At 50.0% G+C, this 23,818-nt stretch overlaps 1 protein-coding gene across 7 annotated transcripts in view; it reads left to right on the top strand.

The window, feature by feature from the left end:
• The window catches only part of FLNB (filamin B), a 124,654-nt gene extending 107,965 nt beyond the window's left edge, over nt 1-16,689 (top strand). For 5 of the 7 annotated variants that reach the window (XM_081072937.1, XM_081072940.1, XM_081072938.1 and 2 more), the window contains 8 exons: nt 323-589; nt 1,450-1,587; nt 2,613-2,728; nt 5,992-6,124; nt 8,789-8,965; nt 12,750-12,968; nt 13,896-14,099; nt 15,011-16,689. In XM_081072937.1, the coding sequence (XP_080929063.1) occupies nt 323-589; nt 1,450-1,587; nt 2,613-2,728; nt 5,992-6,124; nt 8,789-8,965; nt 12,750-12,968; nt 13,896-14,099; nt 15,011-15,198 (1,442 nt within the window). In that variant the 3' untranslated portion in view covers nt 15,199-16,689. Of the gene's footprint in view, nt 1-322; nt 590-1,449; nt 1,588-2,612; nt 2,814-5,991; nt 6,125-8,788; nt 8,966-12,749; nt 12,969-13,895; nt 14,100-15,010 lie in introns of those variants that run through there. The other 2 variants (XR_013994901.1, XM_081072941.1) reach the window with 2 other exon arrangements.
• The last annotated feature ends 7,129 nt before the right edge of the window (nt 16,690-23,818 follow it).

Genomic DNA, 23,818 nt, shown 5'->3' with positions numbered 1-23,818 from the left:
CTTTAACTATCAGCTCAGGCTCTGGTTTGAAACTGATGTGTGGAATTAATTCAGCTCCAGCTAGCAAGGCTGTGAAAGTACCTGGTAGGGCAAGAAGTGTCGGTTCCCCTAGAATGTTCTCTGCACTGGGTGGCTTAAAGGGCCTGGCTTTCTCCATGCTGACCATAGCCACCCAGGGATTTGGGGGAGACCGGAGGGCAGGCATCCAGCTTGAGCACCCCACACCCCCGAGCTGCACCTGCTTGGTCCTCTGCTGTTTGCCCTGCATGTCCTGTTCTGCCTCAGGCCCTTGCTTTAACACCAACTTTTTGCTCCCTTTCAGAAATCAATAGCAGTGATATGTCAGCCCATGTCACCAGCCCCTCTGGCCGCGTGACCGAGGCAGAGATTGTGCCCATGGGGAAGAACTCGCACTGTGTCCGGTTTGTGCCTCAGGAGATGGGCGTGCACACAGTCAGCGTCAAGTACCGAGGCCAGCATGTGACTGGCAGCCCCTTCCAGTTCACCGTGGGGCCACTCGGTGAGGGGGGCGCCCACAAGGTCCGGGCAGGAGGCCCTGGCCTGGAGAGAGGAGAAGCAGGAGTCCCAGGTGAGCATTCCAGGCAGGCGTTTTACTTGAGATGAGTAAGAACCGAGCCTGATGGTGTGAGCAGCCTGCCCTCACCCTACTCCGAAGAGAAGACTTGACATGTGTCATTCTGGTGGGTGGTACTAAGGGGCATTCTTTAAAACAAGAACTGGCTGAGTACCTTTGGGAATTGCTCACCTACCCAAAACTAAACAAATTTCTTACTGAGGGACTTCTCGGAGCCTTCAATTAGTTACTGTGTATGGTAAGCCTTAGAGAAGAGGGGAACAGAATACTGAAGCTGTTTCCCGAGCATCTTGCAGGGCTAGCATTCTGTAGAACAGTTAGATTTCTATAAAAGTCATTGTGAAGGTCCCTTCAAGTGGTGGTTACTGGTGGGAAGGTCTAGGGCACGGGTGTCCAAACTGCGGCCTGCGGGCCAACTGCGGCCCACAATCCATTTTTTTTTGGCCCAGAGCAAATTCCAAAAATATATTTAGTTTACTTAAATAAACCAGGTGAGGCAATATAATATGTACTTCACCTCGAGTGAGTGGCCCGGCTGTTTGTGTATTTTATCGCATATGGCTCTTGGTAAAAAACGTTGGAAAAAGTTTGGACTGGTCTAAGGGAACAAAACTAAACATTCCCATCTTTTTCTGGCTTGGTTTAGGTGTATTCACAAGATGTGCAGTGTCCCACAAACGTAGTGTACTCATGGGTCGTACCTAGGAAACATCTGCAGTGCTCTTCCTTAGGTTCTGCTGGGGTGAAGGGAAGGGAAGAAGCCTGTCAATAAAAGTAACCCAGCCCTGTGACTTTGGGCGAGAAGAGGGCCCTCGCCCAGGCTCCATCACTAACCAGCTATTTCTTTGTCTCAGCCGAGTTCAGCATCTGGACACGAGAAGCAGGCGCAGGGGGGCTCTCGATTGCTGTTGAGGGTCCCAGTAAGGCCGAGATTACATTTGATGACCATAAAAACGGATCCTGTGGTGTGTCTTATATTGCCCAAGAGCCTGGTACGTATTCGAGAGCCAACTGAGGACATTTGCCTTGTTGGAGGATGGGTAGGTTGTCAGGAACAGAAACCTGTCGAGCTAGCTCAAGTAAAAGGAATTTCTGTAGGTGCATGAGAGCTTCTCCTAGAAATCCATTTGCAGGAAATGCAGCCAAGTTTCAAAAGGGCAGGAATTCTTGTTGTCATCATCTCTTGTCCTTCTCCGTCTGCCTCCTGACTTCATGCTTTCATTCACCCTTTTCGTTCTTTCCACTGACCAGCCTCTGTGCCCACCCTTGGCCACTGGCTGGTGTAGCTGCCCCAAAGGAGGAACCTCGGCGTCTGTGCTCCCTCAAACAGGGGTCCTTAACCTTCTGTGCCGTGGCCGCTTTGTGAAGCCTGTGGGGACAATTCTCAGGCTGATGTTCTGATATACAGAATATCAATTACATTGAATTATAAAAGAAATCCACTCTATTAAAATGTAGTTATCAAAATCTTGCAGAAACAAACATGTAACGTAGCAACATGTGCCCATCTTCATTAATACGTTGAATCGTAAGATTTGGTGACAGCCTGTGAACGACCTTAATTTCAAAATAGTGATGAGTATAAATCATATATCAAGGTATATGTACAACTAAAATATAAAAATATTTGTAACCTTTGTTGGTGACAAAATCACAAGTACTTTTCATGTTAAAAGGACTTGTCAACATTTCTAGAGAAAGGAAATGCTAAATTTCAGCTAGCGGTTAATAAACATAAAGATGTGATTTTTTTTCCCATCGAGTTTCACAGATCTCCTGAGTTCTATACAACGGCCTTTTGTGGGACCCTGTGGATTTGAGTGAAGACTCTTTTCCAACTAAGAAAATCATGTAGGCCCATCCTGAGTCAGACAACGCCCTGAACCAATCAGCCACGGCCACTTAGGAGGGCAGGGTCTCTCGAGAGGCATTTTAGCTCGAGGTCTAGAAGCAGGAGGCCTCTCTGTAACGACCTTCCTGGAGTCTTTGAAATGATGGGACTTTCGTATCCCCACAGGTAACTACGAGGTGTCTATCAAGTTTAACGACGAGCACATCCCAGAAAGTCCCTACCTGGTACCGGTCATTGCTCCCTCCGACGACGCCCGCCGCCTCACTGTTATGAGCCTTCAGGTGAGACGCAAGGAAGCATCCACCTCCTTGACCACAGGCCAGCCAGTGAGACCCTGGACTCCTGAGGCTGCTTCAATCCCCTGGGGTGCGGAGCGTCCCGTTCCGTTTTGAGCACAGATGTTGCCAGTTGTGGAGGAGCTTAGTCGTAGCAGTCAATCCCCCACATACTTAGGATAAGGAGACGTGGGGGTGAGCAAAACAGAGCCACAGTCAATAAAACACCTCAGTGTTTGGGGACAAGTTTGTCTTTTAAATATTTATTTGAGAGAAACAAAGGAGGCCTGTTAATAATTGGTTCAGGGATAAGGAGAGCTTTTAAAACAAAACAAACACAGAACTAACAGTGCAGTGATGTTTAGCCTGCTATTGTTGGCTTCTTTTTCCTTAAGAAAGTCAATTGTGTTTTATTTCATTATGATGATTTATTTATAGTAAGTGCACAAGGCATTTTGCTAAAAACTTTATCAGTGTTACCTCATTAAATCCTTACAACAGTCTGGTGAGTAGGTTGCTCTTGACCCTATTTTAAAGATGGAAAAACTGAGGTGTAGAGAGATTGTGGCTGTCAGGAGCTGGCTGGTATGAGGCAGAATGAGCTCTCTGGCTCCAGAACCTGTGGTCTTAGCTGTGGCCTCCTTAATCCCCACCCTGGCATTGTGGCCACTGGTTACACAGTCCAATCTATTGGAATGCCAGGAAATGAACTTTACTTCCTGTCTTAAACAGGTCACTGGATTCAAGGTTGCATTGGAGCCTTTAGCCAAACTAAGAAGCATTAGGGAACGTCTTTGGGCCCTAATTATTAAAAAATAATTAGGTGTCTGAATCAGCAGTAGCAATTCAGTTGTGAAATAACACCAGAATCCCATAATGTGATTTCTGGTTAAAGGGTTTCTAAATAGCCTTCAGTTACCCACCCCCTACCCCCAGTTCTCAAAAACCCAGTCTGGTATCTCAGATGGGTGATACCATTGCACCTAGTTCCATACACTTGGTTTACATTTGAGATTTTAACCTTACCCTGGGGGAAATTTGTACTGCTAGTTGTTGTTCCAAACATGAGAACCCAAACAGAACCCACACTAGAGTCACGGTCTACAGATTGAAGAAGCCTCATCTGGAGAGTTCCAAGGGTGCTAACTGGTTGCTGTGGTATAGATGTTTTTCTTGTGTTTCATTTAAAGGCTTCTTAACAGAAGTTCCTTTTGTGGCCGACTTACCTAAAACCTACGGAGGGAGATAAACCCAGCATTTGTTGAGGGCAAAGAGTTGCCTTCATGCGTCTCGAAGATTTCTTTCGGATCTTCCGAGGTGTTTATCTCCCTCTTGAGGATTTAGCCGGCAAGCGGATTCAGGTAATGTAAATGGTTTTGTCCAAAGGGAGCTGGTTTGGAGAAATGCTCTCCAGAAATCTTTTTTGTAGAGTCCTCTCATCACAATTGGGCCGTAAATATTCAAATAAGTATGTAGCAGGCTGTATATCCGTCAAGCTTTTGTAATCAGCTGCTGCAGCAGGAGCGACTGGGTATGTAAGCTTCCTCCCCTTTTCTTCCCTGGTCTTTTGATGCCAAGTGATATGTAAATTATTTATCGGAGATTTACTGGAGGCCCACAGGGCCACATCTGGTACTGGTTAGGAAAGAGAGGCGTGTATTGTCTTGCTTTTGAAACTTTTTAGAAAATTGGAGTCGGCTGGCATTTTGTGGAGGAGGGGGTGAGCTGGTGATCAAAGACTCCTCAATTTTGAGTTTGGTCTGTAAGCCCAGTCTCTGACCTCTGTGCAGCCTAATAGAATGTTCTGCAACAATGGAAATGCCCCACGTCTCCGCTGTGCAGTACGGTAGCCACCAGCCACATGTGGCTATTGAGCACTTGAAATGTGGCTCGTGTAACTGAGGAGCTGAATTTTAATTTTATTTAATTTTAATTGATTGAAATTTAAATATACAGTGTGTATAGCCACATGTGGCTATTGACTACTGATTTAGGCGGCACCGCTTTAGGTGGCTTGCTTCTAAGATGTGGGCCTTGGACATGCAGCCTCGGCGTCGTCTGGGAACGTATTAGAATCCTGGACTCCCAGGCCCCGGCTCAGACCTGCTGAATCAGAGCGTGCATTTTAACAAGAGCCCCAGGTGCTGCATTGCACATTAAGTGTGAACCCTGCTGCTTTAGAGTTATCTGAGGAGTTGCTGTCCAAACCAAGCTTACCTCAGAACTGCTGACTTATAAAATGTTGCTGTTCAGGATTGGCTGATCTTAAAATATCTTAGGCACCTAAACTTCTAATCCCTTCCTCCCAGAGAGGCTATAGTTTCCGAGACAAAGCATGGGGAGTGAAACTGATCCAGTCAACAGCAAACGTTGTACTTCTCTCTTGTTTTTTCAGGAATACAGACAACTTCTAAATGCATATTACTGTTTAACAATAAGCTGACATTTTTGAGCTTTTCTATATATATATATATATATATACATATATACATGTGTGTACGTGTGTGTGTGTGTGTGTGTGTGTGTGTGTGTATATATATATATATATATATATATATATATATATATATATATATATATATATTGGCGAAGCCCTGTGCTAAGTGCTTTGAATGCAAACTTCATTTCATCCTCACAGCAGCTCTCTGAAATAGATTCGGTTGTTATGCCCATTTTACATACGAGGAAACTGAGACTGAAGGAGGTTAAACAACTTTAGGAAATAGGAGTAATCCAGGTCTTGCTGATTCTTAGCAACTGTGTAGTACCAACCGCCTCCCTTTTTACAAGTTTGTTAAAAGTTCTCTCTATTCTTACCCTCGAGATAAAATATAGCAGTGATATAAAACTCTGTTCATATTAGTGAGTGCATGCTTTTGTCAGCTGCCAGATGCCTCCTAAAAGGGGGAATGCTTTTTACTTTCTTTTTTTTTTTGAAATACTGGATTTTCTAGCCTGTTTGGGTTGCTAAAACTACTCCGGTTGACCCAGATGTCTTAAGTCTTCTAACCCAGTACCCACCTCTTCCAGCCTGATTCAAAATAGTTTGGTTACAAGATTGCCGATGTGTGTGTCTGCTTTTCTTTTATTTAATGCTAGCGATGTGGAATGGCCCACCTGCTTGCTCTTCTGTTGTTAAATGTTATGTGGATAAACGTCCAGGGCCTATTTGCCTGAGACCTGTCCCCAGAGTCCCAGGTGGGGTCATTGTGTGGCACTGGGCAGGAACACTGAGGGCCATAACCCTGTCTGATGTATTAAATTCTCAGGAATCGGGATTAAAGGTGAACCAGCCAGCCTCCTTTGCTATAAGGTTGAATGGGGCAAAAGGAAAGATTGATGCCAAGGTGCACAGCCCCTCGGGAGCCGTGGAGGAATGCCACGTGTCTGAGCTGGAGCCAGGTAAGCAGGAGGCCTGGGCTGCGGGTCCCAGCACCGGTGCTTCACCAGGAACGTTTCTGCAAACGTGCACCCGACAGAGGACTGAGCAGCCTTCACGTTCCCTTTCTGTTGTTGCCAGAAATTGTTTATAAATTAGGGTATAAACATTGTCAGGGAAGGGACACTCTTTGGGATTTAACATCCCTTCTTTTCTTCTCCTCCTCTTCCTCCTCCTCCTCTTCCTCCTCCTCTTCTACTTCTCCTTCTACTTCTTCCTCTTCTTCTTCCAAATGCTGCTTTGTTTTCTGCTGGTTTTCAGGTTCCTTTCACATTACGGTCATTATTATTTTTCTCTCGTATTTTAACAAAATCTTACAGATTTTTATTGTTGACCTTACGACATGAGTAAGTACACTTTGACCTTACTTGACCCTGGGGGAGAGGTCAATTGATGTTCATCTGTAAATTTAAATTTAAAAGAGAATCTGGGTCTTCAGGATGCTTAATAGCATAAGATTTTCTTGCCTGCTGCCTTGATGTATGGGATTCTCTGATGTCAATCAACTTGAATGAGACATTTTGCCTGCGAACATTTATTAAAGAGTCAGAGACTTGGCAAGAAGGTGAGGCTGAGCCAGGCATTCCTGCCTCAAAGCAGAGCTCAGCGTTGAGTGAGGACCTGGCCACAAATCTGCAGTACACTAGTGAGGACCCAGGTGACCACCGATACCACGGGAGGATTGACAGCCACGTAGTGAAAATGGTTAGAGCAGGAGAGAAAAATGGTTTCTGCCTTGGCAAGGTCAGAAGGGCTTCTCAGAGGAGGTAGCATTGACTGCGGGCCCTAATGCATGAGAAAGAGGTCGGTGATCACGGCTCTCATTGGGCCTTTGCTCTGTGCACTGCTACGTGTACAGTGAAGGTAGAGATCAAAGACCTGGCTTAGCGTTTAGACGTCTTTCTCCCACTGGGCAGAAAAGGAAAGGGCAGCAAAGTGCCTCAGAAGGAACAAATGTCCAGAGTGAGTGCCCTGATCACATCTTGGTTTAAATGTGAACGCATCATAGAGAATGTGCTGGAATATCTATAAGGTGGAGTGATGCCCCCAGAGTGGCCCATTTGAGAAAACCTTATTAATCAACAGCATTGGAAATGGAGAGGAGGGACTTGAGGCCAGAGAACCATGACACTTGGTGACCAATTGGCCATTGGGAATGCAAGTGAATTCAGAAAGGTTGCATGTAGTTTGGTGATTGGGTAGAAAGAGGATGACGCAGTTAGCAAAAGGTGAGGGCTGGTCGAGGCCGTATGAGGCCCTAACAGGGTTTTCTGGGGAGTTTTGAAGTGTCTCCCAGATGTCCAAATAAGGTATTTCATAGATCTCTGTAGCCACTGGGATTGAGCCCACAGTGAGGTTTGGTGTCTGAGACCACCAGCATGCCACAGGTAGGATGCTGTCGGTTGCAAATTACCGAACACCCAACTGAAGCCAACCCGCATAAGAAAGGGGTCCATTACATACAATAGAGGGGTCCGTTAATTCACATAAATGGAAAATTCAGGGTCAGTCAGCCATTCAGCTGTGTTCACGAAGGCCCCAAACATCTCTGCCCCCTCTTCTGCTTTGTGGGCCTCCCTCTGAGACTGGCCTTCCTCTTCGTGACAAGATGGCTGTAGCAACCTCAGATTTCCCGTCTTCAGACCACATCAATCAAGAGAGACATCCTCTCCTTAAGAATCTTTCTCAGAAGTTTAAGATGCTCCTTTTCCAGTCCTGTCTCACTGAACACATACTTCCTGTGGCTAAATGCCATGTGCCAATTGATGGCTTGGGGAAAGAGGGATTCCCCCACCCCATTAGCTTGATCCAATTAAGGGCCATACCTGGGTGTGGGGGTGGGGTCCCTTTCCCCTGAAGCACATTGGCTTTCATAGAGGAGGGGTGGGTACCCAGCTAGGGACTGTCGGGGGACGTGCAGTGTTGAAGGGTATGGGCTGGGGGCTGCATACAGAGAGGTTCAGCTCTGGAGAGAGTAGCAGAGGAGAAAGAAAAGAGGGTTGGGTGGAGCATTGGGGAACAAAAATTCTGAAGGGAGTGAAGGGAGCAAGTAGCCAGGGAGAGGCTGAGAGACTGACGAGAGAGGGAGGAGGAGAACATGCTCTCTGCATCCCAGATGGGACTTCTTCGAGGGGAAGGAAGGGGTGGACAGGTGTCACACGCTGGATGGACACCCTCAGTGTCCACTGCAGTTAACAGACTACCGTGCCACATGCCGTGGCTCAAGCTCACGGGGGAAAACCTGGCTATTACCCTGTGGGGCAGTTGCTAGCTTGGAACTTAACTAAGGAGCGTTAACCCTACTTGGAACAATTGTTTTCCCCTTCACGTGGCCAGATAGAGAAACTTTGGAAGAAGTGAGCTTTTCAAAAAGGAAGTGTCCTTTTGGAAGATTAAACAGGACTTGAGTTTTGGATGCATTTCCCAAAGGGCCAACTGAGGACACACAAATAGGCCCAGGTAGTTTCAAAATCCAACGTATCAAGTGCCAGACTTCCAGTAGAACCGTTATCTTGTTAATGATTTGAAACTGGCCATGGCAGGATGGCTTCCTGTCGTCTGTCCTCCCTTAACTCGGTGGGGTCCACTTGCCTGGTGTTACCCCATGCCTTTGCTCACTCTCCTAGATAAGTATGCTGTTCGTTTCATCCCCCACGAGAATGGTGTCCACACGATCGATGTCAAGTTCAATGGGAGCCACGTGGTTGGAAGCCCCTTCAAAGTGCGTGTTGGGGAGCCTGGACAAGCGGGGAACCCAGCCCTGGTGTCTGCCTATGGCGCAGGGCTTGAGGGCGGCACCACAGGTAACATGCCACCTCTACCTCTCATCTTCAACTGAGCCAGCTCCAGGGACAGGGCAGTCTTCGAGCCTCGTATACGCTGTGCCCAGGGACGTTGGGATAATGTACACTTCCGAGGCCCTCACACTCATTACTGTTTGTTGTATTTCAGTTCCTTGACTTTCGGGCCAGGACACTCGCTGATAGTGAGGAAATACAGCCCAGTGTCATTCATTTTGAGGGTTTCCTTGCCTGTACAGAATTCATGGTGCATGTAACAGGCCTCCTGGGATGTCCCCTACCTATTAGTACCTTTAAGGGTCCCCAGGCCCCCAGAAACACATTGAATCTGCAGTAAGACCTGTCACAGTCTGTCTCCTCCTTTTCTTCTCTGATCCTAATGAAGGAGGAGAAAAGATGGAAACAGTTGAAGAATTCTGAAGTTCGTGGACTCGTTACGATTTGTTTTTTACCTTTGTTACAGATAGGACACATTTAATTGTGAAAAATATAGATAGCAAGGAAGTATATAAAGTGAAACTCACGCCATCTCTGCCACTCCTTCCTCCATGTGGTCCAGGAGGAAGCACGGCTGACAGTGAAGGCCGTTCAGATTGTCTCTTTGTCAGGCTTCTTTCTTGGTCGCTTGGTTGCTTTTAGCTAGTTGGTTCATTAGGAAGGTAGACATCTACTGTAGTTTTGCTTTTGTTTTACAGAGATAATCTTAGTGCCCGTAATGTTATACAACCTGCTATTTTCACCTGACATCTTAGAAGAACTTTCCATGTCAAAACATACAGATCTCCTCCCCTTGTAATGGTTACAGATCGTGTTCAGACCGTGAACCTAGAGGGGGGCGTCAGGTGGTGCCCATTACGGGGAGTGCCAGGGTGGGGAGCTTGTCCTGTTATGCTTCTGTGCAAGGAACGGCCACAGGTGTGGGCTCACCGGGACACGGATTGCATGTGGGTGTTACTCTGGCGCCTCAGGAAGGCAGCTCTGGTCCCGCTTTCTTGAATCCTTGTATTCAAGGATTCTTGTACATATCCTTGTACATATTCTGCTCTTAGTCTCCCGTGATGCAGTGAGTGGGATAGAGCAGACCCACCTCCCCATGGGCAAGGGGGATGAGTGGCTGTGGTTACCTGAGGGGAGTGAATGTCCTAAGTGGCCAAGGGACCCTACCAAGGTGCAAGAGTGACTTCGCCCACTGGTGTGCCACCGTGGGACTCTGGCCAGACAGTGGCCTCAGCAGAATCCCCATGGGGTGGGAGTGGTGAGTGCTTGCCGACTCCCAGGCCCACCCACTCCACACTGCACTGCAGGCCAGCAGTTGGTCCTTCTTATGTAAAGGACATGGTATGGTTTCACCCTGGGCAATGTCCACTTTACAGACGAGGAAAGAGACTCAGAAAGGCTGAGGCATTCGCCAAGCTTCGCTGAGAGAGGGACCAACAATCAGCCCAGGCCCACAGCCTGAGAGCCTGTGCCCTTAACCCCTGAGTTTTGCTGCCTCCCCAAATGTCTGGCTCACTTGGGTAGTGACTAACCCCTGGCCCACTTTGTACGGGTCCTAAACTAGGAGTCCTGTCCTCCCAGCTACCCTGGAATGATAGTGTAAGCATTTGGCCCCTGGCAAGCCACCGACTATGGAAACCCAGGTGGGGGTCGCCTGGTACTTGGCGCTACAGCAGACCTTGGTCCAGGCCCCACAGCAGCCACTGAGGTCTCCTGCAGCTGCCAGCAGCCACCTCACCCTCCTGCTGGGTCACACCTGCTGCGCCTGGGGCCTCGCGCTTCCTCTTGGCTGTTCGCAGGCCTTCTCACGAACTCAGGTTTCAGGCTGCTTTGCAAGCGCTGGACGCTGCTGAGAGAAGGAGCTGGTCTTGCAGGGAGACTCCCAACCAGGAGGGAGAGGTACAGAGCATGCCTGTTTCAAACCCTGTGTAAATATTGCTCTTGTCAAGGGGAAGGCGTCTTGTTTTCCTAGCCCTCCTGCTCCCAAGCCTTTTCCCAAATATCCATCCCAAGATTACACAGCTGCATTGTGCATGGAATGAAAAGGTATCTGTGGGCAGCCACTGGAGGGCCTGGCATCCTGACCTTCAGAACAAAGCAAACTTCCCTGTGTTTTTATGGGTGGACTTGCTGTATCTCTTGGCTGGAGCTTTAAATGGTCCATTCTGCAGGTTTCGGAGCAGCGGCATGTGGAGAATTTGGGGTGAGATTCTGCTGCCGAGGGGTTAGAGGTCAGGAATTAGACCACGGAGTTCCAGACCCTCTGGTTGGAGAAGCAGTTTTCCTGATGAAATGTTCCAGGAACCCTAGTACCCGTGAGGTGTCATCTAAGAGCCTCCTTCCTTCCCTTAGCCCTCACCCACCTTAAAGATGGAGTAGAGCTGCATTAAACATGGTTAACACCCACAGGAACTCAGCTGCACACACGGGGGCTTGGGGGAAGACCTCCAGCTGCTGCCTGAAGGGCTTCTAGGATGCACTGTTTAGATACAAGGTTGAAATACATGGGGGGCCGGGGGAGAGTGCTGGGCTAGGAGCCTGGGGAGCTTCCAGAAACAGCTGGGTTGTATTTGGGGGTTACATGATAGCAGCTCCTTTGTTTTATTGATAACCAGAACAATAATTCTTTCTCTGCCCTTCAAGCAGTAATTAAACCAAAATAGTTCCCAGCTGGGGCATGCCCAGGGCTCTGGAAAAAGCTCAGCCCTGCGTGTGGTTGCTATGCCCCCATAGAGGGCACGGTAGCAGACTTACAGCTGGTGTATGAGCCCCCAAGTGGCCCTCACTGGACTGGAAAGAGGCCTGAGAGAGCCTTTTGCAGGGCATTGGGCTCAGGCAGGAATGCCACCATGGTCATCAGTTGGCATTCTCTTTTGGCCCAGCTTTCCTTTTGTCACAAGACAGATGTCTGAGCCAGAGGCCCTCACGGGCTGGGCAAGAGGTTGGGTGTCCTGGGGCTGCAGGATGGGCCTCTGAGGCAGCCGCGCTGCCCATCCAGTGGCCAGGAAGTGGGCCTGGGCTCGGAGCTGTGCACACTGGTTCAGAGTCCAACTCGACCGCTTTCTTGTTTGTAGCTCTGACTGGCAAGTAGCTGAGCCACCCTGAGCCTCGGTGTCATTTGTTAAAGAGGAGTCACTGGGCACATATAATGATGCCGAGCACAGGCTCTGGAGCCTGAGTGCTGCAAGCGGCACCCAGTTAGCAGCTGTCGCTGTGTCGGTCCTGTTCTCGTGGCGGGTTTTCATGGCGAGGGGGGAGCAGTTGGCAGGTCTAGCAGCTGAGCCAGTCTCCAGCCTGTGTTGGGGGCAGGGAGCCTGAGGATGCAGTCGGAGATGCGGGGCCTTCTGGGCTTCTCCAGTTTCGCGCAGAGGACAAAGGCAAAGTCAGAGGTGCCCACGCTTCCACACCCCCTGGAGGCAGAGCTGGGCCCTGGCAGCTGAAGCAGCACTTGGGCTCCCAGTGACCACCCGGGCTTCTCGCCCTCATCCACAGCTCATGCCCAGAGGTGAGAACACAGTTTCCAGGCGGTTGGAGCTGGTGGGCGAAATGTCAGCCACACTCCTGCCTGGGCCTTGGAAAGGGAGGTACTGCCCCCAGGGCCTGAGGCTCTCTGCTCCCGGAGCTCCAAGTTAAAGTTAGTGCCGGTAGGTTCTGCCAAGGGGACCCCTTTGTGAGGGAACCTGTGTGTCCCCCGCACTGCTTCAGTGCCCCCAGGAACGCCCCCCAAATCATACCCCCTCATCCCTCCAACCCATCAACATGATATTTACTTCGTTTTCCTTAATCCCAGGTATCCAGTCTGAATTTTTCATCAACACCACCCGAGCGGGGCCAGGAACATTATCCGTCACCATTGAAGGCCCGTCCAAGGTTAAGATGGATTGCCAGGAAACCCCAGAAGGGTACAAAGTCATGTACACCCCCATGGCCCCTGGAAACTACCTGATTGGCGTCAAATACGGCGGGCCCAACCACATCGTGGGTAGTCCTTTCAAGGCCAAGGTCACAGGTAACCAAACACCTTTGAAATCATTCCTCCCCCTTGTCACATTATCAACAGAGCTGTTTGGTAGTAGAAACCGTGGGTCATTTTAGATTTGTTGAATCTACTCTAAATCTTGATTGTAAAGAAATGGTAGGACAGGTCAGAGGGGAGTGCATGTTCGAAACTTGTAAAATAAATAGGCAGGGCAGGAGTATAGGAGTTGAGAAAGCGTGTTAGATGGTTTCTGTCTCTAACAGGAAAGAAGAACTGTTTACATATTGGAAATCTTATGTGTGTGTTTAGATCGGGGCCTGAAAAAAAAGTTCCTCTTTTCTAACCTTCACTTTTAAAATAATCAAAAGTTTGTATTCACTCTATAAAAATATGCCTTCTTCAGAACACTAGAAATAATACCAAAGAGTAAAACCACCTCACATTCCCCACCCACGGTAACCACCATAAATATTATGGTGAATTCCTTCCATATGTCTCGCTCTGCTTGGGTTCACTGTTATATAAGTAATATAGGCTCATTGCACAAAAATTAAACATTCCGATAGGAAAATCATCTTTTCACATGCAGAATAATTTTTGATATTTTGTTATATGTCGTCCCAAACGTCTATACTGCTTATTCATAATTCACTGCTTCGTGTAAATGGAAGGTGTGGATTCTATGGGGTGCCACGTGGTTACACGGGAGGGATTGCTAGGCCTTGTCAGCCAAGACCAGGCTCGTCCATTTGCCCAGAAAGCCAGAACTTGGTTTTGTGGGATGAGACCCCATAGAAGACATTATGGGTGTGAGATGGGGAAATGGTGACATTTAGATCCAGGCGTTGGGGTGTGGAGGCTCTCCTGGGCCTGCCACCTGGGGCACTTGCCTCCTCTGGCTGAGAGACCCACTGGATCTGGCCATTCACACCCACCTCCCTCCCTTCCGTGTCCTAGGCCAGCGTCTGGTCAGCCCTGGCTTGGCCAATGAGACCTCATCCATCCTGGTGGAGTCAGTGACCAGGTCCTCAACGGAGACCTGCTATAGCGCCATCCCCAAGGCCTCCTCGGATGCCAGCAAGGTGACCTCTAAGGGGGCAGGGCTCTCAAAGGCCTTCGTGGGCCAGAAGAGTTCCTTCCTGGTGGACTGCAGCAAAGCAGGTAGGTAGCCTGGCCCTGCTGAGAGTGGGGGTGGGGGCAGCTGAGCACCTACTGATACTGGTCTTCCCTGCTCCGGTCTGCAGTGCCCACCCATTCATGTAACCCAGCCCTTTGCAAGTAACCGTGTTTATTACCCTATTCTTCTGCACTTAGTATTTTTAAATGCTTTTGCTCTCTTTTGCTTCTTGATTTTTTTTCGAAGATAGGAAAAGTGGCGTTATCCCCATTGTAGATGAACAAACTGAATCAGTAACCTGGCCTCTTCTCTGCCACTAATTGCTTCAAATTTAATTGCAGTTTGAACTTGGGTATTTATTTGAGTGTCAATGGTTAATTGCCTGGGTTCTGGCATCTAGCACATGCAGGCTGGAAATCTGGCTCCACCACTTACCTATCCCTCCCTCCCTTCCTTGACAGCCATGTGACCTTGGGAAAGTTACTCAATCTCTTGCTGAAAGTCAGTTTCCTCTTCTCTAAAATGGGACTGATAATAGTACCCTCGGTAAGGTTCTTATGAGAATAAATGAGATCTACCTACACAGATAGCCCTTACTATGTGCAAAGGGCTTCACATATAATAACTCCTCTCAACCTCACAATGAGCCCATGAGGTAAGTGCTAGTGTCATCTATTTACAGACGAGACGAGGAGGCTAAGACAGGAAGAGGTGAAGTTCCGTGTCCAAGGTCACCTGGCCAGGAAGTGGCGGGGCAGGGATTTGAACCCACACTGTCAGGCTCTATGAATCCCGCCCATAATCATCCCGCTCTCCCACCTCTCGGGTCCCCAGCATCACTGTAGAAGCTCAATAGGCAGTAACTGGTATCGTTCCTTGGCTTCCATATCCCCTCCTCTTCCTCTGCCTTTTGGGATGCATCCTCACGAAATAACCATCTTCCTCTGCCTCCCAGGTTCCAACATGCTGCTGATCGGGGTCCATGGTCCCACCACCCCCTGCGAAGAGGTCTCCATGAAGCATGTGGGCAATCAACAATACAACGTCACGTATGTCGTCAAGGAGAAGGGGGATTATGTTCTGGCTGTGAAGTGGGGAGAGGAACACATTCCTGGCAGCCCCTTCCACGTCACGGTGCCTTAAAACAGTTCTCATCAAATCCTGGAAGGAGTTCTGGTGGTTGTTTTTGTTGCTTGTTTGTAACTCGTTCTGTACCATGTCCTCCAGCCTGTTTGTGGGTCTGAAACTCCATTCCAAAAACATTGCCATTCTAAAGTGCCTTCAGAAAGAAGTCCTAAACTGACTCTTTAGGGATGTGTCGGGGGCGCTTCAGAAATGCAAACTTATTCAGTGGGCTGAGCAAGTTGGAATTTGCAGACAAACCAAGAGCACAGGCAAGGCCGATTATTTAAAAAGTGAAATTGGCAACCAATTTATGAAACAAGACCAGGAGGAGGAGGGGCAAGGAAAAAGAAACCTAGTTTAGGTCGTCATTTAGAAAAGAAGATGGCTTAAAACCAACTTCATCTCTTTTGGTGCCCATATTACAGAAGAAAAGGCTATTAGGTGGACAGCATTGTTTTAACACTAATTACCACCCCCGCCCTTCTCTGTGGCCTTTTCCCGTCTCTCAAAGGGCACAGTGTACACGGTGGCAGACTGGCCTGAATGGCCTGAATGTCTTCCTGCTGCCTCTCCCCTTGTTCTGCTGATTATTTCCCTGCAAAGTCAGGACGTGTGACCATCTTGGCAGCCATGTTTTTGCTCTTGTTTTTCAAGTCCATTTCAGTCGGTGGGTCTGAGGGAATTCTGCAGTGGTAAGCAGCCCCCCGCCCCCCACTTGCCAAAGATCCCTTTTTTGACCAACACTAGCCCTTGTTCTTAACACATGCTCCAGCCATTTGTCAGTCTGATGAGCCTTCCCAACACATTTGAAGTGGCTGCTGGGGCGTCTGTGTGTTAGCGGGGGCCTTCACGCAACATAACACTCCACACCCATCCCAGTCCGTCTCAGGGGTCACTTTTTCTGGAAAATAAATTCTAGATAGGAAAGAACGAAATTCCTGCCAACCTTTGGCCTGAAAGGGAATTTTTGGGGTGGGAAGGACAGCAGCTCATCGGTGGTCCTTTACTGTTTGGCAGAAATAGTACAAGCTACATAGTTGATGGTGGCTGTGTATTTGGCCCTGACCACATGTCATCTGAGGCTGTCTGGGAAGCTAGATGCAGGTGCAAAATTCCCAAACGAGGGTGTAAGGCATTTTGCACCCTTTTCTGCAGACCAGCTTTGGAATAAAGTTAAAGCATTGGAGGACAATGCAGGGCCCAAGTAGGTAGTGGCTGAGGCAGGAAGACCCTTCTGATGTGCTGCTCAATTCTGAGGAAGTGACCCTGTTGTTGAGAGTATGTTTGTAGGTGGGACAGTCGACCAGGTGGGTCACCTTCACCAAGGTGTAGCCACTGGCAGCGAATGTTGGCAAAAGCCCACTCTTAGAAACTGGAGCGGCCCAAAGCCAAATGTGAAAGGAACACAGGCCTTGGAAACGGGGATATGGAAGCAAAACTGGAATCAAATGCCGACTGTAAATTGTATCTTATAACTTATTAAATAAAATGTTTGCTCCTTAAAGCTCCCCTGGTGTTCCTGGATGGTGTCACTTCTGAATAAATGGTTTGAGTCTTTGACCAGCTCTTCCAAGCCCGGCTGGAAGGACGTAGGTTAGCAACCTGTTTGGACCGTGAGCCTCGCCTCTTTTTGCAGGGGGATGTCTCGCTTCTCTGTGAGCCTTCGTGCAGACAGGGCGAGCCTGAGGGTGAGGGGCACTGGGGCGGTGGTGCATGGGTCCCGTCAGCCCCACAGCCTGTTGAGAGGTTTGCTGGGGCGTGCCCTGAGTAAGACTCCCAAGTGTGAAACCCACCTCGGTGGAGGCTGAGGTTTAAGAGAGAGACAGGGAGACAAAGCCTTTTCCTAATTATATGGGAAACCCTCCTTTTAGGGAATTGATTCAAACGACATCCACTGCCCTTGGACTGCAGGGCTCATACTTGTAGTCTTCCCCTCCCTCTGGCTTCCTCTGCTCTTTCCTGCTAGGAAAAACTTCTGCTTGCTTCATGCTTAGGATGTACGAGTGCCTAGCCCCTCCCGCTCACAGCAGTGGTGACACCGTGTGACAGTGACACTAACTCAGGTGCTGCAATGACATGCTTGCAGTCCCAAAGCTCACTTGGAGCATATCCTGCACCCAACTTTTGTGTCCTCCAGACGGCAGCTCTACCTCCCTGGTTACACCACTGCAGGAGCAGGAGCACAGAAGGAAAGGGACCCAAGAGCCCCCATAAGCCCCTGGTAGTTGTCATAGTGATGGTAAGTCCCCGCTGCCTCTTCCCCCCCACCCGCCCTCTCCAGTGGGGGTGAGGGGTGGAAGGACAGGCAAGGAAGGAAGACTGGAACCTTCTGTGTGTCTCTTCTTGACAGCTGGTTGTCGATCAGGGTGGCTGTTTGTTTACCTCTGAGAGGTGAGAGGGAGGCTGGAGGAACGGAGGTTTTCTCCTGCTCCTGGAGGGAGCGCCCTTACCTGTGGTTCTGCACCGTGAATGACTGTTGCTGGACTCACGACAAGGTCCGAGGGCTTTGAGGAATGCAGGCTTTGCCCAGAGGGGTCTGGACAGGCCACAGCAGGCTGGGTTTGCCCACTGAGGAACACCGGCCACAGCCATTGGTTTCCATAGCTTGTTGAAACATGGCTGATTTCTGGGCAGGTAGCATTTGTAAGTCAGCGATGTGGACTTGGCCTCAGTCCCTCAGGGCTTAAACCCGGGCTCAGCCGTTCATAGCTCTGTGGCCTTGGGCGGTTGCTTCTCTCGGGGAGAGCCTCCCTCACGGTGGCTGTCAGCATCACAGAAACCCCCCTGGGACCTGGGAGAGTCTCAGCCGCTGCTCTCTGTGATCAGCACGCTGCTAGAGGTGACGTGCGGGGGCTGCTGGTGAGCACCGGGGGCTGCACTGGCAATCTTCTGCCAGCTACGTGAAAGACATCTCAGGGTGAAACCTGTGCACCTCTCTACCGGTGCATGGCCAGAGCCACAGGGCAACTCTTATCTGCACCTGGACTTGCTGCTATGGAAACCAGCTATTGTTCGTACAAACACTTTGAAAACTGCAACGTAACCATGGACAAACCAGGTGCCAGGCCCTTGCTGACTTTCACTGGTTGACTACCCTTTCCTACGGATCTGACTGGACCGTTACTCTTTAGTGGCCGATAGAGGGTAGGCAGACAGCTGCTGGCAGCTGCCCTGCAGAAATCCTCAACCCCGGGGAGGCCCTGCCCCCTCCCAAGCCCAGATGCCTGCCTCTGCCTCAGATTTCGCTCTGCAGCCCAGGGAAGCACTCAGCAATGCTGCCAAGAAGGAAACATTTCATTAACATGGTTCTGTTTCCAATGCACTTATAAACACTTGGGCCCTTGACCACATGTCTAGTTTTAAGACTTCAAAGGGGTCTTGAAGGCCACATTTTGATGACTTTGGTGTAAAATGAGTCAGGCACATAGGGATTTAATTTTCCTGGAAAATTGCACAGCCTGAAAAGTTAGCAGAATAAAGGTTAATGGCAAAACGGGTGCTCCATCCTTGTCAACCCCCCAAGTTTGTATTTTAAAATGGGGACAAGATCGTTAATGTAAGTGCCCTTTGGCCTTCATGCTGGCCTGATGGGAGTAGGTCTGGGAAAGGAAGGAAATCTGTCCAAATCTCCATTGCCTTGGAGGGGAAGGGGCTTTGTAATCAGTATTCCGCTAATGAAAATTCTCCCAGAACACATCTTGTTTAGCTCATTTTTTTTCTCACAATAGCAAGTCATAACTCCAAGAGGGAGTAAAAATGTCACGTCGCTCAAGGCAAGCCTGAATTAGATTTTTTCTCTGGCTTTGTCCTAAGGGTGCTGCCCAAACACATGGTGGGAGAAATCTTTTAAAACAAAGGATCTTTTTTGCTTTGTGATAAGGCTTTTTTTGTCAGGGCCCCTGAGCCCACAGGGGACCAGCTCATGTACAAGGAATTTAGGGTGGCCTACTCCATACCCCTTCTCTCTTCCTCAAGAATTCTCTAAGCAGGCAGGCAGGAGGTAGGGAATGTACTGGCCTGACTGTGGCTCACATCCAAGGGTGTTTCGTATTTCGGACTTGCTTATCTCCCTAGGACAAAGCTCAGAGATGAAAGCATCTGCGAGCCTTTTATTACTCACTGCCTTCCCAAGGCCCCAGGACTCCTCTCCCTGTCAGCGTGGACATTCTTCGGGCAAAGCTGATGCTGACCACAGGCACACATTAAGGACACATTAAGTATTGAGTCCCAGGAGAGACTTATGGACAGAACCACAGGCGTTGGATTAGGGTAGAGCCTCATCAGTGGGAGTGGATGGGGTGGGCCAATGACAACTCCCAGCAAGTTGGGCTGTTGATGGCCTGGGGGCGTGGCCAGGAAGGTGGGAGGAGCATTAAGTGAGTCCCAGCACTGCTGGAGCTCACCTCCCAGCCCCCGTGCTTTCTGAGCTTCAGTGCCCCCTTGCCCCTTAGCACAGGCCTAGGCCAGAGATAGGCCTGGGATCTGCCTCCACATCTTCCAGAGGTTGTTGGATGGGTTTGTGGTTTTTTTGGATTGGTTTTTAATGAGTTAATAAATCTAGCGTCAGAAAATTGTTCATCATAAATAACACTTATTAATGCTCGGCACTTAGTCTTATGATTATCCCCATATTTTACAAGGGAGTTTGCCAGAGCTCTGGGAGGTTAATAGTGGTCAAGGCTGTGATAAAGCCTGGAAACCTCAATTTCGGGGACGGAAGCGGAGCGCTGTACGGAGGGGCCTGGCACAGGTGGGCACTCGGAATCTAGAAGCGGTTGTCCTTGTGTGCCGTAGGCTCTTCTTGGGCACCTTGGAAAGTAGCACTTTGGGGGCGCCTTTCTGCACCCTCCCATCGCCCTGCCCCCGGGGGGTGCCTATGCACCCCGCAGCGGAGCTCCGCGGCAGCCACGCCAGCTGGGTCTGGTTGTCGGCCTCGTGGGTGGGAGGACGGCCGTTCGGCTGTGGTCTCCACGATGACCACCAGGGGTCGCCTTGGACACGCGAAATGTGTGGCACTGAGCACAGACCCTGCTGCGGTCGAGAAGGCACTGGGTCTCCCAAGGCCCGAGGAAGGCGACACCCACGTCTGCCTTCTCTTCCTCGGCACCTGGACTTACCAGCCTGGGGGTGGGGCAGTTTGAATCAGGGAGGCTTTCTCGAATTCTGGGATCAGACTCCCATCCGAGGGTCCTGCACCCTACAGCCCAGTAACTCCTGGCTTTCCTCCCTCCCTCCTTCCCTGCCCACCCAGCTGCAATGTGAAGCGCCCCTATGCGTCGTTTCCTTGAGCCTTTTTCTGAGCACCTACTGTCTGCCAGGCAGTACATCCAGAGGGACCCTGGAGATGCAGATACAGTATTGAGCAAGACAGGGCCCAGAAGCACAAGCTCCACGAGGGCAGGACATTTTGTCAGTTTTGTTCACTTGCAGCTCCTGACACACAGAAGGCCCTCAGTATGGAAAGAATGGTACTACTTACAGCCAGGTCAGGGAGCTTGGGTTAAAAACGTGTTTGCAGAATTAATCAGTGACCACTGTGAGCCAAAGGAGATCTACAGGCCCAGGCTGTCCCACCTAACCAGCTGGCTCTTAATCTTCCCAAATTTTCCAGACTTCCTCATAGCCCTAGTTTTACAGTTGGGAAGACTGAGGCACAGAGGACAGTCTATACAGCTGTGCCCTTTTTTCGCCTTTCAGACTGGAAATCCCAGTCTGCAACAGTCTTCTCCTATTCTGCTCAGCTAACTCGTGTTCATAGTTCAAGTCTCAAGAAAAGGGCACCTCCTTCAGGAAGCCTTCCTTGACCACACCCCCCATTCTTTGCCTCCCCCTCTCCCCATCCAATTATGAGTCCGTCTCCCCTTCTGGACAGAGAAACCCTGAGGGAAGGAAGCATGTGGACTCTGTGCCTCTTCATCTGCCTTTAGTACCTGGCTCATGCCTGGTATAGGGTCAAAAGCAAATGAATGTTTGTTGAATGAATAAATGAGAATACACCCAGCAGAGAGTGAAAAAGCAAATGGCCCCAGGGCATTGTGGGTAACCTCCTTCTCGCTGGTACTTAACCTTGGAGCGCCTGGTCGCTGTGAGAATTGAGTGAGATCCCTCAGTAAAACCCCCAGCCCAGGGCCTGGCACAGAGTAGGACCACCACATACTAGCCGTGTGTGTCCTGAAGCAGACACATGATTTCTCTAAGCTTCCTTTCCTTACCTGCAAAGGAGGTTATGAGAGCCCCTCCTTGGGATGATTTAAGGCCACATGGAGCACAGCACAGAAGCTGGTACAAAACAGATGCTTGTTAAACAGCAGCTGACACTCATAGAGGGCTTCCTTCCTCCGTGCCAGGCACTGCCCCCAAGTTGTTACACACTGGCCTAATGTCATTCTCTCAGTACTAAGGGTAGGTCCCATGATCATCCAGTTGTACAGAGGAGGCCACTCAGCTATGGAGTGGCAGAGCTGTGTCTCAGCCATGTGTCCAGAGCTTCCCCAGGGTGGAGACTGCCTCTCTTCGGACCCCCTTAGGTGCCTGGTGCATAGTAGGTGTACATTGGGGTTTACTGAGTGGAGTAGAGGCTATGGCACCTGATACGCCACCCGAGAGCCTCTGGGCGTGAGCGAGAAAGGCCTGGGCCCCGAGTCCCTCTGGGAGAGAACGGCCTCCTGTCTGTCACATTGTGTGCGTTGTGGCTGGCTTTTGCTCCTTTTTCCGGCTTAGTCTGTCCTACAGCCTATGGAGAGCCCCAAGGCCTCTGAGTCCCCAGCTCCTCCTCTCCAGCAGGACCCTGGCAACCCAGCCCTTGGAGACTGCATGTATTGGCTGCATGTATCCTTGGAGACCAGACACCAGCTGCGCAAACACAGACCTAAAAGCGTGGGCAGAATGTTTCCAATGTCCCCCACTTCCTCCCACTCCCTGCCGTGAGGGCTCTGTTCACTTCCTAGAACCAAGCATGCTGACAGGAGCACATCTGGAAGGAGCTGCCGCCCTAGTTACCTGGAAGATCAACTATGGCCACAAGTACCCATAGGAGGGGTCCATGCCCAGGAAGGGGCTCCAACGGCCCCCTTCAGATCAGCCCTGGGAGTGGGGCCATTGCCTGCCACCAGCTCCCCTAACAGCAAAGAGGTACAGGTAGGATGGCCAGAGACCAAGGGGGTCCAGGATCAGCTGTCCAGGGAAGCGGATGTCCAGGGCCCCCCACCCAAAGGAGAAAGAGGCTGGGAAGCCCAAAGAGCCACTCGGGAGCCAGCAGGCCAGACCAAACCAGAGGGCTTAGAAATGAGCACCCTGTAGCCGCTCTTCCAAGGCATTTCCCACCATGGCCAAGGCGGGGCCTTGTACCTCCATGAGTGGCTTCGGCAGAAGCCGGAGGAGAAGTTTCAGCACCTAATTTTGTCATCCTGGGAGTACGGCTGGCATGTGAGTGACGGCCACCATCTTGCCATTCCAGGCCTTTGCCAGCAGGCCAGACCTCCCTCCCCACCCTCATGTTTCATCCCCTTTCACTCACCAGCACATCCCCCTGGCTCACTGCTTTCCGAGCAGGCCAAGCAACTTCGCAGTTCCAGGCCTTTGCACACTCTGGTGTCTCTACCTGGAGTGCTCCTGCCCCTCCCTCTGCCGGTTAACTTTCATGTGTCACCTCCTCTGGGAAGTCTTCCTAGAGTCCTCCAGGCAGTTGTGAGTTCACCTTTGTGCTTCTGCAGCTTTTTGACTTTGCAAAAGCACCAGGCCCACGGTGTCACCATTCCTTGAGTATTCCATTTGGTCTGCTGAGCCCTTTGGGTTCCAGGACTACTTCGTTAACTTATTAACCAGCTTGGGGCTGGTACTCAATGACGGTGGAATGAATGAACAAATGAACAAATGAATGAATACAGACTATGGATTGAGGCTTCAATTTGGAATCAGGAAGTATGAGTTCAAATCCTGACTCTACCACTTCCAAGCTGTGTGAGCTCAAACAAGAACCTTAACTGCTCTGGGCCTCAGTGTGCACATCTGAAAAATGGGAATAAGTTAGTGTCTGCCTTCCTATGTCACAGAGTGTTGGGGAAATCAGGTGGGAAAGCACCTTGAGCAGGAATTATCCTTACAAAAGCCCCATGAGGTGGGTAGGACAGACATTAATTCTTTCAACATGTAATCATGGCACAGCCTGTACAGGGAGATCTGGGGTCACTGAGTCCCCGCTTTGCCCCCAGAAGAGTGATTCAGTTTGCAATTAGAAGGTCTGGGTTTGAATTCTGATTCATTCATTCAACCTATGTTTGCTGAGCACGTGATATGTGTCAGGCACTTTTTGTCCCTGGGGTACAGCAGAGAACAGGACACAGTCAGTCACAGAGGTTCCCGTGCTATGCCAAGCGTCCCCTTTAGTTGTGGGATCCTAGGAAGGAACGGGGGTCCCATAGTAGGGGTCAAAGGGCACAAGAGGCAGCAGCTGTTTCTAACGGTGCGGAAGGATTTCACTATTTTAACCGCCGGAGCATTTGCAGCAGCGTGTCTGCTGTCCTCAGCCCTTTGGGTTGGTCCAGGGCTGGCAGGAGAAGTGGTGTCCCCAGCTCAGTCAGGCCTTTGCTGTGTCCCAGGTGATGCCACGAGGGACACCTGGCCTCCAACTTATGCCAAT

The sequence above is a fragment of the Rhinolophus hipposideros genome (genome assembly GCF_964194185.1).
Source record: "Rhinolophus hipposideros genome assembly, chromosome: 14".
Classification (NCBI taxonomy): domain Eukaryota; kingdom Metazoa; phylum Chordata; class Mammalia; order Chiroptera; family Rhinolophidae; genus Rhinolophus; species Rhinolophus hipposideros.
Note: the sequence above shows the minus strand (reverse complement) of the source record. Positions and strands in the feature narration are given on the sequence as shown.